Raw genomic sequence first — 15536 nt, 5'->3', positions numbered from 1 at the left:
TTATAGCGTGGTCTGCATCAGAATGCCAGGGGGATATAGATTCCTTTGAGGTGTTCTCTTAGGAAGCCCCAGAACATCTTGTCGTGATGGCGTCTTCCTGCATTCCTCTCTCTATTTCTGTGCATATGGTGTTTATTGGTGCTTTTAGACATCCATTCTGCAGCATGCTTTTTTCTTTTCTGTCTTTTCAGACAGTTACTTAGGCCTTCTAAAACTGTCTGTCTTGAGAATAGAATAGGGAAGCATCTGCTCTCTTCAGCATCAGCTTTATCCAAGATACCATATGGTTATTGTATAACGTAATATTTTTTGTGTTGTTACTTGCGTAGCAGAATTAACTGCAGGACTCTGCCTCATTCAGGTTAAACTGAACACTTGAGAGAAAGATGTACTAGGAATTTAATATTTTTACATGGTTGCCATTTTCCTCACATGCTTGAGCTTAGGTATTATCTTTGCTCATTTCAGGACTGCCTCTGAATCACAGTCCAGAAAGAAGAAACAATCGTGTTGATTTAAGTTGAACATTTGTCTCTAAGATTAAGAACAAAGCCATGCCAGTGCTTTCGGAAGACTCAGGTAACTAATCTGCATGCTTTCAACAGACCAGTGACTGAAATCTTACTGTATGTGTTTCACACAGGAAATGAATTAAAATTGGAGTTAAATAAAATAGAATTAAGATAGTTCAACTAAATTTCTTAGCAATTACTTAAAAGAAAACAAGGAAGGTGGAGTATAAAAGGTGGAAACGAATAAAGTTAGTCAGATTTCAGGAAACACCTAATTTCATAAGAACCCTAGAGCCCCTGAATATATGCTGGTAGACAGGCTCCTATGGACAAGCTTGGACCTCTCAGTATAACACTGGCTTCTATGCATGCTTATTGAAGATCAGCCCTTATATCTCTGTTGCTTGCTGTGCCACGTCTTAATATTTTCTGAATAGGTGTTGGTAAGCTTTGTTAATGGTCTTCCTTTTGACTTAAAAAACATGATTCCATTCAAGGCTTGCTAACCAGCTTCTCCAGTATGCTACCCAGGGTGAAGTCATATATGCTAATGATACTGAGTTTTAAAGCAGAAGTGAGTTTGAGTCTCCTGGATCCAAATGCACTCTAAAGTTCATGGAGAGAATGGCCAAAGGAGCTTTTGTTTTGTTTTGGTTTTTGTTTTCCCAGTCATGGTTCACCAGGAAAAACCTAATGTTTGTCTGGCCCTGTGCACTGCAAAATTGGGATATTGATGATTTAAACACTTTTCAGAAAACTAGCCACAAGCCTTGCTTCCACTGCAGTGGAAATCTACACCAGTCCTTTCCTCCTGTGGTCAGACCTGACTTCTGACAGGTGCCTCAGAGGTAGAAAGGGCAGGATAACACTTGTAAGCAAAGTTGCGCGGGAAGTAGAGCTGGTAGCTGTGCAACAAAGGAGGTAGTTCAGTCAGTTTGCGGGTCTGCTGTGGCAATCTAATAATTCAAAGTTTGTTAGAGGGCTAGCTGTTCTAGAAACAAAGGGTAATTAACATGAAGGGGGAAACGTCAAAAGTAATGTCTTTAAAAATACATATTGCTTTGGTAGCTTTTGCCTTGATATGATATATGTTATATCTTAAGCTGTGTTTGCTGCTTAAGAAGGGAGTGTTACAAAATGAGTGGAAGATAAGCACAAATCTCTCTGCAAACATAATGATCACCAAGATGGTACCCAAGTAAATGTAGCTGATGTTAAGCCTGCAATAGAAGGTCCCGTGATACATGCTATCTACAAAGCTTTTGTTCTGTCTTGAATTTAAATTTAGGATTGCATGAAACTTTGGCCCTTTTGACATCTCAGCTAAGACCTGATTCAAATCATAAAGAGGAAATGGGATTCCTTAGGGATGTCTTCAGTGAAAAGAGTCTCAGCTACCTGATGAAGGTAAAAGTTAATTTATGAACCTACATTTTCCTTACAGGTTACTTATTTTCTGTTCTCTTGATTTATCAACTGTTTACTTTGCCAAAACTTTTTTTTTTGGTAGAATTCTGTACTGACCAAAGCATGTATTTATTTAAGCACAAACATTAAGAACATTCGTTGACAATTAACATATTTTGTTCAGAAAAAACATTTCTGCCTTGATTGCCAAAATGCAGATACAGTTCCCTGTAGCTAAAAAAGCAGTGTGAGATGGCTTCATTTTTTTCCTTATGCTGCTGAAGTCTTAACAGATTTTCTGTCTGTCTGTGAAACTAGCATGAGCAAAAGAAAACTAAAAGACTCCTAAACAAAACAAAAATAACCCCAAGAGAGGTTATCTTTTTGACACTTATCTCAGAAAAATTATATTCCTTAAATATAAAAAATATTCCAGTGTAGGTATATTTAGGAAGTTTTGTATCTCTCTGTAATAATATACCTGAATAATCTTTTTCAGATTCATGAAAAACTCCGTCATTATGAAAGGCAGAGTCCAACTCCTGTTTTACATAGTGCAGCAGGATTAGTTGAAGATGTGAGTAAAAATTCTTGTCTCCTTATTTTCCTATTATTTAAGCTTGCTTTTCTAACAAATCAAAGTTTTGCAATTGTGCTATATGTGTACATGCTTCTCATCTTTCCCAACTGTTTTTGAAATCTGTTGGCTAGCTTCACTCACGATTGATCAAGGAAATAAGAGCTCAAAAATATCATGTCGTTAAATGTCCAGTGAAGACAGACACAAGCAGGTAGAACAGAAAGATGTTATTAATGGCCTTCGTAAGGGAGAGACTGCAAAAAGTATTCAGTCCTTTCTTGACAATAGTCTATCCCAGCTAAGCATTCAGTCTTAAGGACATAAATCCATTACAACCCAAGCAGCATTGCTGTTCACATAGAATGGTTTGGGTTGGATTGGACCTTGCAAGATCATCTAGTCTAACTGCCCTGCCATGGGCAGGGCCATCTTTCACTAGGTCAGGTTACTCAAAGCCCTGTCTAGCTTGATTTCAAACATTTCCAGTGGTGGGACATCCACCACTTCTTTGGGCAACCTGTTCCAGCATCTCATCACCCTCATCATAAAAAGATTCTTCCTTATCTCCCATCTAAATCTGCTGTCTTTCTGTTTAAAACTGCTGCCCCTTGTGCTGTCACTACAGGCCTTGGTAAAGAGCTTTTCTCCATCTTTCTTTTAAGCCCTCTTTATATATTGAAGGCAGCAATAAGGTGTCCTCAGAGCCTTCTCTTTTCCAGGCTGAGCAACCCCAACTCTCTCAGCCTTTCTTCATAGGAGAGTTGTTCCAATCCTCAGATCATTTTCGTGGTCCTTCTCTGGACACACTCTAACGGGTCCATGTCTGTACTGGGGACCCTGGAACTGGATGCAGTACTCCAGGTGGGGGGTCTCACGAGAATGGAGTAGAGGGGGAGAATCACCTCCCTTGACCTGCTGGCCATGCTTCTCTTTATGCAGCTTGGGATACGATTGGTTTTCTGGGCTGCAAGCGCACGTTGTATCACATATCTGATTTTTCATCCACCAGTATTCCCAAGTCCTCCTCTGCAGGGCTGCTCTTAATCAATTCATCCCCCAGTCTGTTCACAGAGTGAAGTTGTATCTTAGATTTGTTTGTAAAGTGCCACGAGCCTGAAAAAGTGAAATTTATACTGCCTTTGACAGCTCTTCACAAGTGGCTTGCTCCTGTTTCCTTCGAAAGCGTAGCAAAGGGCCGTGGAAGGTTTGGGAGCTAGAATTCCTCCCTTTGCAAAGCCAGGAGACCCCACTGCCCCATCTTAACCTGCAGCATACCCCCCCTCTCCCCTTTCCCACAAATAGCTTACTGCCTTCATAAAAGTTTTGGCACTGCTGCCTGTCAAGTAATACAAAATTACCGTGTTCTAAACAGCAGAGGAGAAATTTTATACAGGACTATACAATTTCCCTATCTTAGAACCCTTTACAGGGAAAGGAAATCTCTCTTTCCTCAACCCTTTCTCCCTTCCTCCTCCCTCCCCCTCCTTCTCTTTCCTCCCACCCAACCAGCCTAGTGCAAAAGTGCTTCCATTGTTTCTCTAATGTTTTGTTTGGAAGGCCTGAGACTCCAGGGCGTATTTTGGTATCCAGGCTTTGCAGGGGAACAAGGGAACTTCTGTTGCATGTTCCACATGGGTATGCTTCCTGGTTACAGGGAGGATTAGACTCCTGTATTGTAGTACAAGCACAAGAGTGTTGTTTCACATATCACTTACGGATTCCATATAGAATTTAAAATTTCAGAACTCGTTCCTCAAATTACATTGGTGGAATCACTCTTAAAATGTATGTTTAGAGGCTAGGATCCTGATTTCTGATGATGTCTTCCTGCAATATCTAATAAAAATAAAATAGATGAAGAAGCTTTCATTTCTTTTAGGATTTATGCACTATTGATTGGGATCTGCGCACACTACTTTGAAGGATGATAGAAGTTAGCAAACACTCACCAGAAATGCTCACTTGCAAATATATGACCTTGTTTGGTGGATTCCTTTTATTTTGAGATTGTTAATTTTTATTTTAAAGATAATAGAAGAATTGCAGACTGCACCAGTGAATAATGAAGAAAAAGAGCTACGTCAGCTGTTGTCAACACCACATCTCAGGGTAAAAAGCACACCAGAGACCTTAACGAAATTCCTTTGCAGAATTCCAATAGAATGTTTTGTAATGGGAAAAGTTACGTTGGAGAGTCCCTAAGAGAAAGGAAAAACCTCCTTAAACTGTAGTTCTATTCCACTGTGATTTCCTGCACGGGCTTTAGGATGCGAAGGGGATTGAGAAGACGCAGCGTAGGCCTTTCATCCTTTCATGCATAATGCACCATGTCGTCTTTCCTCCCCTCTTTAACATTTTCTGAGAGAGCAGAAAAGAAAAAGATACTATTTCTCAACTTTTTGCTTTCCATAGTCCACCTCCATTCTGTAAGTTTATTTAGGCTGAGCTTTGTTATTGCCTGGATTTATTTTAAATATCGACATACACCAATATATAGTTTACATGATGGGTAAGATAATTGCTAAATGTTTGGGGGGGGAGGGGGGGGCATTTATGGTGAGGGTGGGAAGGGGGAGGTTTAAGTTTGCTGTAGTGTTGGAAACATGAGAACTGGAAACTGTAATATTACCCCATTACATTACTGTTTCTTATTTCCTTTATGCAGGCAATGCTTGTAGTACACGACACTGTAGCACAGAAGAACTTTGACCCAGTCCTTCCACCTCTACCCGATAACTTTGATGATGATTTTGATGAGGAATCAGTGAAAATTGTTCGGCTAGTGAAAAATAAAGAACCCTTGGTATATAATATAAGATAACCCATCTCTAGACATACAGCTCGGTAGTGCAAAAGCGTTATTGTGAGTATGGAGGAGATACTTGAAGATGTCGTCAAATAGGCTGCAAAAACTAGGAGTGTTCTGAAGCTAGTAAAATAACATAAAAAGAACACTTTGGTAAATACACCTTCACAATTTTGCATGAGACACTTTATAGGCATGGGTTTATAACCCCAGTTAATGCAGGGAACACGATCTCTGAGGAAACTGTATATGTTGAAGCAATTATGCTTATTATAAATATTAGTTCCTTTCATATTGTAGCTAACATTCAATGAATTAATACCTTCATTTGCATGAAAGTCAGTGATGTACGGTAAGAATATGTTTGATAGGTGTATGTAAACATTGTATTGACAAAGTACTGATTTTATACAAATGGAAATGGAGGAATTTATTTCCTAAGAAAAAACAATTGCATCGGGGAAGAAATCTGCTGAAGTACTTTTTGTATATGACAGTAGGTAGTAGAAGAGAGCAGTGACTTAATTCCCAATTAAAGCTTTATATTGGCAGCAGAGGTAGGAGAAGGAAAAAAAAAATCTAATTACTTGGCTTTCCTTGCTTTTATATGTAAAAGTGCTAGCTGTATTGTATAAAGATTCAGAAGACACATAGAGAAAGCTTGTTGTAAGAAACTGTTTTGCACACTTGAGTGACTTTGATCACCACAATAATGTAGGTAGTGTAAGCACTCAGCAAAGTCCGCAGAAAGGAAGGTGTGCGCACCTTCCCACAATCACATGACATAGACACAGGCAAAAGTTGAATAATGGTGAAAATTGTCAAGAAGGAAGACAAAATTTATAGAATAAATTAATTCCAGTTTAAAAGACACATTAGCTTACATGTTATTTCACCGCTCACTGTATTCTAAGAAGATTTTTTTATGATGGTTTCTTGGGGGATGTATGTTTTATTTCAGGGAGCTACCATCAGAAGAGATGAGCATACAGGAGCTGTGATTGTAGCAAGGATCATGAGAGGTGGTGCAGCTGATCGCAGTGGTAAATTTCTGAAGAAAACGGGATTTAAAATTGCATTTGTAAACCATTCTAAAATTTCCAAAATTATGCACGCACACACGTACTGTATACACATACTTAGAGTGATAATCTCTAACTAAATCTGATGGTGATTCATTCCAAAACCAGTCCTTTGGACACAGGTGTCTAATATATGTGTTATTTTGTAAAAAAAGATAACAGCCTATTGAAATCTTAAGAGGCAACTGTTAGATGTGAAGTCTGAACTAGTATGTAGGCTCTCTGTGTAGTCAGTGGAGGGAAATGGACGTTGCTGGAGAACAAATCATCCCAACAAGCTTTGGAATGGCATAGGTCACTGCTGGAATTGCCTTTCTTTGTTATTGACTATAAAGGGAGCCTACATGGTAAGCTCACTTGAAAACTGAATTTCAGGTGTCTAGTGGCAGGAGAGACTTCCATGCATAGGCTATCATTCAGCATGCTTTCAGGATCTACAGGGTTAATTCATGCAGTATTTGACCTTCCATTTTCTAGAAGGTGATCATCCAGATTTTATTAAATAAGCTGAACTGGCCTTATATGAGATCTATAGACTCCAAGCCTCGTGCACTTTTTTTAATATACAAGTAATACAATCCCAAAATTAATGAATTAATGTGATGAAAAAATACTAGCTAATTACAGCTTTCTTCTTGATCGTTATCATTCTTCAAATTAGTGTAATCTGATAAATGTAATGTGAAATGACTAGAGCGTGCATTTAACATTTCTGTATTTCATCAGTAATCTATCAATTTAATTGGATATGTTTTTCTCTAAAATAGCCAGGAAAAAATGCCATCAGATGGGAGAAGTAGGTCTAAACTTTAGAAGAAAGAAAAGAAAAGAATGTTTTTTACCTTTAATCTAGTATCTTGATTTATTCAGTGTATTGTGGTGTTTTCTGTTTGCTTTACTGAGAAATTCTTTTATGTCAGTTAACAGTAGTTACGTAACACAAGTACATTTCTTACTGAACTGAATAAACAAACCTAAAACTTGTAAGGGCCTCTTTATGGCTTTTTAAAAAAAAAAAATCAGTCCAGCATTCTTTCTGGGACTGTGTAGTGTTGATCTGTCAATTGACGGCCATGTCATTCCTGCCTTTATAGTCAGCAGCGTGTCTCCTGACTCGACAAGATTTGATCATCCTCATGAAACTATTCCAGTTTTGCATTCTTAGTGCTGATCCAAGTACAGAGGCAGTGATTTTCCGGAGTGTCTTGCCACATGTTCTCTTATCTCCACGCTGGTCTCCTATGAGACTGAGCTGCATAGGAAAAAAAAAAAATGCCATATGGAGTAAGGGCAGGAGACTTCAGAGCACATTGCCAACAGAGGCATTTGACTCTAGTTGGAAATCCATTAAGCTGGGGGAGGGAGCAGAGGGGATACATGCTATATTGACTTAGATTGGACATCAGAGGAGTGGTGCTTTCCAGTCTGTAGACTTATTTTAATTTACTTACCATCTTTTCAGGTCTTGTCCATGTTGGAGATGAACTAAGAGAAGTCAATGGTATTACTGTGCTTCACAAACGACCGGAAGAAATAAGTCAGATTTTGGTCTGCACTGATTTTCATATCAAGATCTTTTCTCTTGAGTGATCTAGTAATTACAATAGATGATGAAATTTAACCATGAGTTTAAAATATATAGAGAGCTAAAAGATGCAATCCCTGCTTGTCTTTGCATTAAGAGTTTTTCTTCTCCCAGTGGATTAGTCTTTTCCTTTTGACTTCAGAAACTTCTGTGAACTGAATTGGTACCAAGTAAGATACAAATAGAAAGTTACATGTTGCTCTGTCAAACAAAGCATTTCTCTTTCATGCTTTGTTTATGACAACCAAATTGCAAATTAAAAGTGCATTCCTAGAAGATAAGCAGTTTATTTATAATATGGTATGTTAGGAAGCTGAAGAAAGTCTCAGCTCTGTGTCCAATAGACCTGTCAGTTTGTTCTTTATCAGCAGATTCCTTGCGACATTAGCAAATTCTTGTTTCAAGCTTCTCTAACACTAACGCCCACAAATCTTGGTAACTCTTTCTGCACGTCTGTGGTCAGCCTGCTGCATTGCAGAAAGTGTCGTAGCTCTTACGCTTAATTGTCTCTGACTCCCCTCTTGTGGCTTGGTTCCCCCTTGTGTTGGTATGGAGTGGAGTTAGGGACACAGTAAGAAGAATGGCAACAATAGGAGACTGAAGTATCTGGCATTGGTTCCATCACCTCATTTAAATTTAGATCAAAATAATTCTGAATAAGGAGAATGACTGCTTTTAACTTGGTGGGGGGAGGATCAAAATTGTATTTTGAAATACTGTGTAAAGTTTTATTTGTGGGGACCCTGGGATGCTATTCATCTGTCCCGTTTTAAATGCCTGCAGTGTAATAGTTTCCTTTTCACAGTTTACTTTTTGAGGAAGAGCTACAAATATTTGTCCAAGCTGATTGTCCAGGTTTCCTTTTTAATCTGTGCAGAATAGCAGGCTTCTCTAGGGCACAGTTCATCTCATCCAAAATAAGGCATCTGAAATAGATCAGATAAACCTATTCTAGATTTCCAAAGCACACAGAAGTGCTTTTTAATTTACTATAACTAATTGAAATTTACTAGCAAAGATTTTTAGAGTGGAAGTAGATGTTTACTTTGTAGATGTTTACATTTCACCCTAACCAGTTAGCCACTATGTGGGAAAATACCGCAGTATTTTTCAAAGGAGCACTTTAAAATGGTTAGTCTGAAAAAAATTAAGTTAGTGTCGTACTAAAAGTCGCAGAAGCATTTAATGCCCTGTGAACTGTAATCCAGAAATTAATGCAGTTGCTAAAAGCAAATGAAGGAATTTTAATGCAGGTCTTGATATGTTCTAGCCAAGTAGTTACTGTGGATGTCTCCATGGGGAAGACACTGTTGTGGAGGATTCATGGAACATGATGATAGTCTCTGTAATGAAGTTAAATAGTGGATTAGCTTGGCCTATTAAAGTTCTGAGAAGAAGAGACAGACACTAGCTCCTAAACTGGAACTAGAATAGTCTGCATTGTGTCCTTGTCTTGCTTTCAAAGTAAAAAACATTTCTCTCTTTCTCAGGGTCAGTCTCAGGGATCAATAACATTAAAAATAATTCCAGCCATCAAAGAAGAAGATCGCCTAAAAGACAGCAAGGTACGCAACTTAGTGAAATACTGAAGCACGCGTTTTCATATTTACACAATGCTGGCATCTCTGTAAATGCAAGATTCGTGCTGTTTCAGTGAGGAGTGTCACAGGCCCATAATTGAACTAAAAATATAGTAGAGCAGTTTCTTGTAAAATGCAGTGTCCTTACTCAGTTGAATTACTTAGATGACTTCTCTTCTTCATCATCTTGGCACATGTTCTTTCATAGCATTTCTGAAATCTAGCCTCTTCTTTTTGTTCACGTAATTAAAATTGATGTTCCTGCCAGTCTCTTCTTACCATGAGAGCTACCATCTGTCCATTATCTCTGGGCATTTTGCCACTCACTTGAGTCAAAACAGACCTATTTGCAAACAGAGCTGCATTCATCATTTGACCCCATTAGCCCACTGCAAACATCAACACGCCTCTCTGAGTGCTTCATTTACCCTCCATGATCACCAATGACTTACTGTTCGACTAGTCCCTTACAGAATTCCTCTATCAATGTCTGTTTCTGCTTCCCAGCTCTCAGTTGCCAAATTTTTCCTTGAAACCCCACCAATCACTTTTAAAGGTAGTTCTACTGTGATGTGTTAAATAGTGGCAAGATACAAATCCAAAGCTGAATAGTAGATTTTGATGCATTGAAGGAACATTTTAAGGACAGTCTTTATAATCGGGCAACTTTGCTATAAATGCCTTTTTATTGTTTTCTCCCTCCCTATTAATTTTTTTCCTTTTTTTGTTGCATTTTGTACTTGTGTAGAGCGTGCACTGTGTTTCTTGGGACTTTGATCTTTGAGTCTCATGTTCCACAATGCCAATACATAATGACTGGGTATGTGCTTGAAAGTTAGTTTATTTTTCCACGTAAGTCAGTCAAAATACAGATACAGCTTGCTAGGTGTCAATATTTTTGAGTACCGTAAAGCATAAAGGAGAGCTGAAGAGTATATATAGTTAGCAGTGTAAGCATTGGGGAAGCCTTTTAAAGGTAGTTTGAAATTCCAAATATGAAAAAAAGAAAGGATGTGTTACTTTCTTTTAAAGGTGTTTATGAGGGCGCTTTTCTGCTATAATCCCAAAGAAGACAGAGCCATTCCCTGCCAGGAGGCTGGGCTGCCATTTAAGAGACGACATGTCCTAGAAGTTGTAAGCCAAGATGATCCCACGTGGTGGCAAGCAAAGCGTGTTGGAGATACCAACCTCAGAGCAGGCTTGATCCCCTCAAAACAGTTCCAAGAAAGGTTTGTCAGTGAAGATTACAGAATTTTTTTCACACATAAAGTGTCACACTGATTTTATGCTGCTTTTTCTTCATAGGAAATGAAGGCCAGGATCATGTCAGGGTGAATACCAGATGCTTAGAGGAAAGTGCTAAAAAGCTCCATCTTCTCCAATTATATAATAAACTTCCTAGCTTTCCTTATCTAGTTTGCCATTGACATGCTTTGTAGCACAAGGACAAAAGCACTTGCTAAACAAACATGTATGAAATGAAATGTGGAATATCAGTTTCTTGACCCTCTTGGCTTATGGAGACACTGTATTTCACAGACTTGTACTTCCATAGTATAAGAGGAAAAGGTGATTCATTGTAACAATTTTGAATTTATGCATGTAGTAGTAGTCAAAAAAGCGTATCTGATCTTTCTTCTGGCTCCTAAGAAAGTATTTAGCTTGGACCCAGATAGCTTCTAGAGCTTGAAGTTTCTCTGTTTTTACAGCAAGATATGTATATTTTCTAAAGCAAAAATATTCCTCAAGTCTTGTATTTACAGTACAGAAGTCTTATATTTAAGAAGGAATCTGATTTAGGCCACTGGTCTCATTGTGTGATTCTTACTCCAAATTACTGGATGTGTCGTCTTTGGATTGTAGGTGTTACAAAGGTGGGGTATCTAAGAATTAAACAGGTCTGATTCTATTGCTGGCCTCCAAGATTTGCATAAGGTTTCTAACAGAGGACTTCGCTCCAGTATATGAATGCTCCTTTGAAATACCAGGCAAATTCTGCCTGAACAGCTGTATCCCTCTTCCTGTGCATGCATGTATGTCAACAGATGCTGCTGCACTGCAGTCTTTTTTTTTTTTTTTTTTCCTCAGATGTTGTAAACCACATTTCAATGTATGCAAGAACATAGAAATTGCTTTAGTGTCTGTTTCCCCTGAGTGACTGTGTGTATGCCTGAGCATCTTCTTTAGTCTGTTATGAACATTCGTCTGTTGCAAAAAAACAGGAAGAAAATGTGGTTTCCTTTGCCAACAGTGAGGGGTTTCTTGGGGGTTGGATTTTTGTGCTGGGTTGTTGGGGGTTTTTTTTTTTTGGTGTTGGGTTTTTGGGGTGGGAGGGTTTGGGGTTTTTTGAGCAAATTCAAGACTGGGAGATTAGGAATTGAGTTCTGGTTCATGATTTTAACACTTCAGAACATTTTACTTGATACTCTGTTCTTAAATTTTTACACAAGCTGGGTAACTTTGTTTACTAGTAAATAACAGAAAACTGCAAACTGATCTGGAAGGCAGTGGATAATTTCTGAGTATGCATAGCTGCAGTGATCATTTTGGACAAAGGTTATCTACTTTTGAGTTCTCTTTGAGGTTAGTAGCTTTAGGATTGTGGCAGACAAGAAATTTGCCCAGCCTTTGTAAAAATGGCAAATAGAAGTTGGATTCTCAGCAGAGTTAGAATAGAATAGTTGTTGTTTTCTTAATCTCTCAAAACAGATTGGGTGGGGAAAAGGAAGTAGAAAAAAAAAAAAAACATTGATAAAAGTAACATGCTGTTGATTTCTGTGCTCTGATGTATGAAAGCCTAAAATGCTTTAGAATCTTCTCTCAGTCACTTATCAGTTGCAATCTGGGACTGCCATAGTTTTAAAGAAAAAGTCTTTTAAAATGTTGACTCAGAGACATTTTATATTTTTCAAGGAAAAGCACTATTTCATTCTTTATTTGCAATGCTATATGTATAACATGCTATAAATTCTTTATAATTCTGGGCTTACATGGTTAAAATATAATTATTTTATATTTAGACGATTGACTTACAGAAGAACAATAGGCACTCTGCAGAATCCCAGAACTGTGAAGAAACCATTATGTAAGTCTGTTCTGTTCCTTCAGTGATGTCTTAGTTGATACCAACTTCTCAGCATTTTTCTGTTATTTCAATAATGATGTGTTTGAGTATGTTTTGTAATGATTTGCATGGATACAAGCTGCCACATGAGAGGATTTGGTTTTGAGCTTTATCCAGTCTTGCCAGTGTCTATTGTTTTCAAAAAACATGGCTGTCCCTCTCTTCCTACTTTCAAGAATATGAGGCCTTACACATTGTTTAGATACTTTAAAATTTGCTAGTGCTCACATTTTTTCTACAGTTTGAAACTTGAAAGCTGCAAAAGTAACCCAATGCATGCTTCTTGAAATTCACATAAGTGCATGAAATTACTCTAAGCTCATATGAAAATAAACTGTAGCTTTAAGGAGGATAAAAATCACCGGAGCTGGCAATACCATCTGCATTTCAGGAATAGCATTACATTCAGGCATAGCTGGTCTGAAGTAGACTTTAAGGTGATTCTTGTTTACAGCTCTGAAGCCTCTGTCAGTGAATTATTCACACAAAAACTGCTACTTGTGATGAAATTGCTAGTTAGTGATGAAAGGCAGAAGACATTCTGTATTATCCCAGAATATAATGTTCCTGTTGCTCTTGGGTACTTCAGCATAGCTATTATTGATGTGTGAGTCAGCCCTGTGACTGTGTGAAGCCAGACATTGTGCTAGGAGTGCTACCCTCATGTAGACTAGGAATCTGGAAATTGTCCAGAAATATCTTCAGTGATATAAGTGAACTTCTGCCCCATGGTGCATGGCACAATTCATGAAGAGATACAGGTATTCTTATGGAGATACAGGTATTCTTATGCTACAAAGAGGAGGGAAGATGCTCAACTGAATTATAAAATAGCATTACTGATTTAAATGAAGTTTTCCAAATTAGTTTCTGTTACATTCAATGTTAGGAGGCATATAATGAGGATTGCTACTTAGGCTTTTTGTCAGACATTCTCAAGATGATTAAGCCGGTAACTGGTTATAATACTAAATTTTAGTAAAAAGGCCTTTAATCAGTTGATAAGGGTACATTCTGCATTATTTTTTTTTTTAAGATAAAAAAGCCTGTTAAGCAAATCAGACCAGAAGAACCTTCCTTTCCATTCCCTCTAATTTTACTCAATCATTTGCCAGTGTTTTAATATCATACCAACTCTGCCTTTCATGCTAACTACAGATGATCAGTCTTCTGATAAAGGTAGGTACTCTCCTAACTCATTTTCTGTCTGAATATAAACAACCAGTGCATTTTCTCAAATATTTGCTAAGCCCCCAAGCAAAGGGAATAGTAGATACAGCTTGTTCCTACAGCAGTTTCTTCCTGAGTTATTATTTAAACTAATTTAATTTGGATTGATGACTTAGGTAATGATAACTTCCAAATTCACTCCCTGTTCAAGAGAGAAGACTTGTGTCTTCTGATATGCATTTACATGTTTTGTAGGTTTCTGAGTGAGGTTGATAGAGTTGCAAGTTAAATGCAGTCTTTGTATCTAGTATTTAGAAAAAACATAAAGAAATACTGGGCTTTAACATTTTAGAGCGCCTGTATCAATCCAAATTGGTTTTTCTTTACTGTTCATTTGGACTGTTTTCTGTGTTATTTTCATTATGAGCAACTGTGTTGGGCTCATGCAGTTTATATGTCACTGTACCACACACCTTTCCAAATATCAGGTATTTTCTGTTGAATTCTGCATGCTGTGATTCCGCCCCCCCATTACACATGCTTCTTCAGAAGGATATTCCAAGTATCAGTATTCCATCAACTTCAGTGAAAGTACTAATCATATTCTATAATTAGCTGGCTGTGATTTGTATACCCTATCAAAGTGCGAGTGTGAAACTAGAGCCTACCTTCAACAACAGAAGATAGCTCCGATTTTAGCCATGGATAGGCGTATATTGCTACTAGTATCTTCTGTTAATGTAGGCATAATGTTTTATGAGTATACATTGGCATTGCTTGATTACATACCTGCATGCAACTATTCATTAAAAAACAAAGCTCTTTCTCTGGATTGGCACATTTTGTTAAAGATTTAAGCTGCATATATTTTTGCCTATGGTTGGGCTTGTCCCAGAACCATACGCCTCCTTCTTAAAATGAGTAGAGTTCTGTGGATATTGCAGGGCACTAGATAGGAGGGATAGGTTAGCTTTTTTTAACATAGTTTTGCATATTATTTTACATACATGTGTATGACAAAAACATCAAATTTTTACCTTTTTAATAAAGAATTAATAAGCAAAGATAATTTAATTTAGTCAAAATTAAGGTGTTTAGAGCTCGTATTTCAGTCATCTGATCCCTTTTTTTCAAGCCCAAATGATATTGAAATGTCAGAAGAGGCAATATTCTTACACAATCACACCCATTTATAAAGTCATACATTAAAAAAAAGAGCTCTGTGTTTATGGAGTCGTCTTTTTTACTTAGGTCTGAATATTATACTTTTAGCAGCAGCACTGATCAAATGTAAAGAATGCTGAAGAGCGTAAATTCTGGGAATCATAAATACTGAGATGTAAAATTCTCTTGTGCAATATTGACATCAAGAATTTTTTAAAATATAAACCACTAGCTAAGGCAAATAATTTTTTGTATCATTAATATTTTGTTAGAAAAGCGTGTGCATATAATGCAGGATATAAAACTTCTCTCTCCAATGAGCCAGACTCGTATCATAGGCACTGTTTAAGATATCTCCCTTCTCCCCTCTCACTCTCCTCTCCCCTGTGCCCTTACCCTCCCCGCCCCCCCGCTCCCTGCTTTTTAATTTACAGAAGACTGTGACTGTGAAGGATATTTCAACGGACAGTACATAGGTGAGAAACCAAAATCCCTTTCCTCTTCCCTAACACATTGCCCCCCCCCC

At 37.8% G+C, this 15536-nt stretch overlaps 1 protein-coding gene across 1 annotated transcript in view; it reads left to right on the top strand.

The window, feature by feature from the left end:
• Nucleotides 1-465: 465 nt before the first annotated feature.
• MPP3 (membrane protein, palmitoylated 3 (MAGUK p55 subfamily member 3)) overlaps nt 466-15536 on the top strand; it is a 21609-nt gene continuing 6538 nt past the window's right edge. The window contains exons 1-12 of the mRNA XM_009578343.1: nt 466-579; nt 1801-1919; nt 2419-2496; nt 4528-4608; nt 5165-5302; nt 6267-6348; nt 7850-7935; nt 9463-9537; nt 10585-10781; nt 12573-12637; nt 13835-13855; nt 15445-15486. Of these exons, the coding sequence (XP_009576638.1) occupies nt 555-579; nt 1801-1919; nt 2419-2496; nt 4528-4608; nt 5165-5302; nt 6267-6348; nt 7850-7935; nt 9463-9537; nt 10585-10781; nt 12573-12637; nt 13835-13855; nt 15445-15486 (1009 nt within the window). The 5' untranslated portion in view covers nt 466-554. The remainder of the gene's footprint in view (nt 580-1800; nt 1920-2418; nt 2497-4527; nt 4609-5164; nt 5303-6266; nt 6349-7849; nt 7936-9462; nt 9538-10584; nt 10782-12572; nt 12638-13834; nt 13856-15444; nt 15487-15536) is intronic.

The sequence above is a fragment of the Fulmarus glacialis genome, unplaced genomic scaffold (genome assembly GCF_000690835.1).
Source record: "Fulmarus glacialis isolate BGI_N327 unplaced genomic scaffold, ASM69083v1 scaffold11910, whole genome shotgun sequence".
In the NCBI taxonomy this organism is placed as follows: domain Eukaryota; kingdom Metazoa; phylum Chordata; class Aves; order Procellariiformes; family Procellariidae; genus Fulmarus; species Fulmarus glacialis.
The sequence above is the reverse complement of the archived record's forward strand: the minus strand, read 5'-3'. Positions and strand labels throughout refer to the sequence as shown.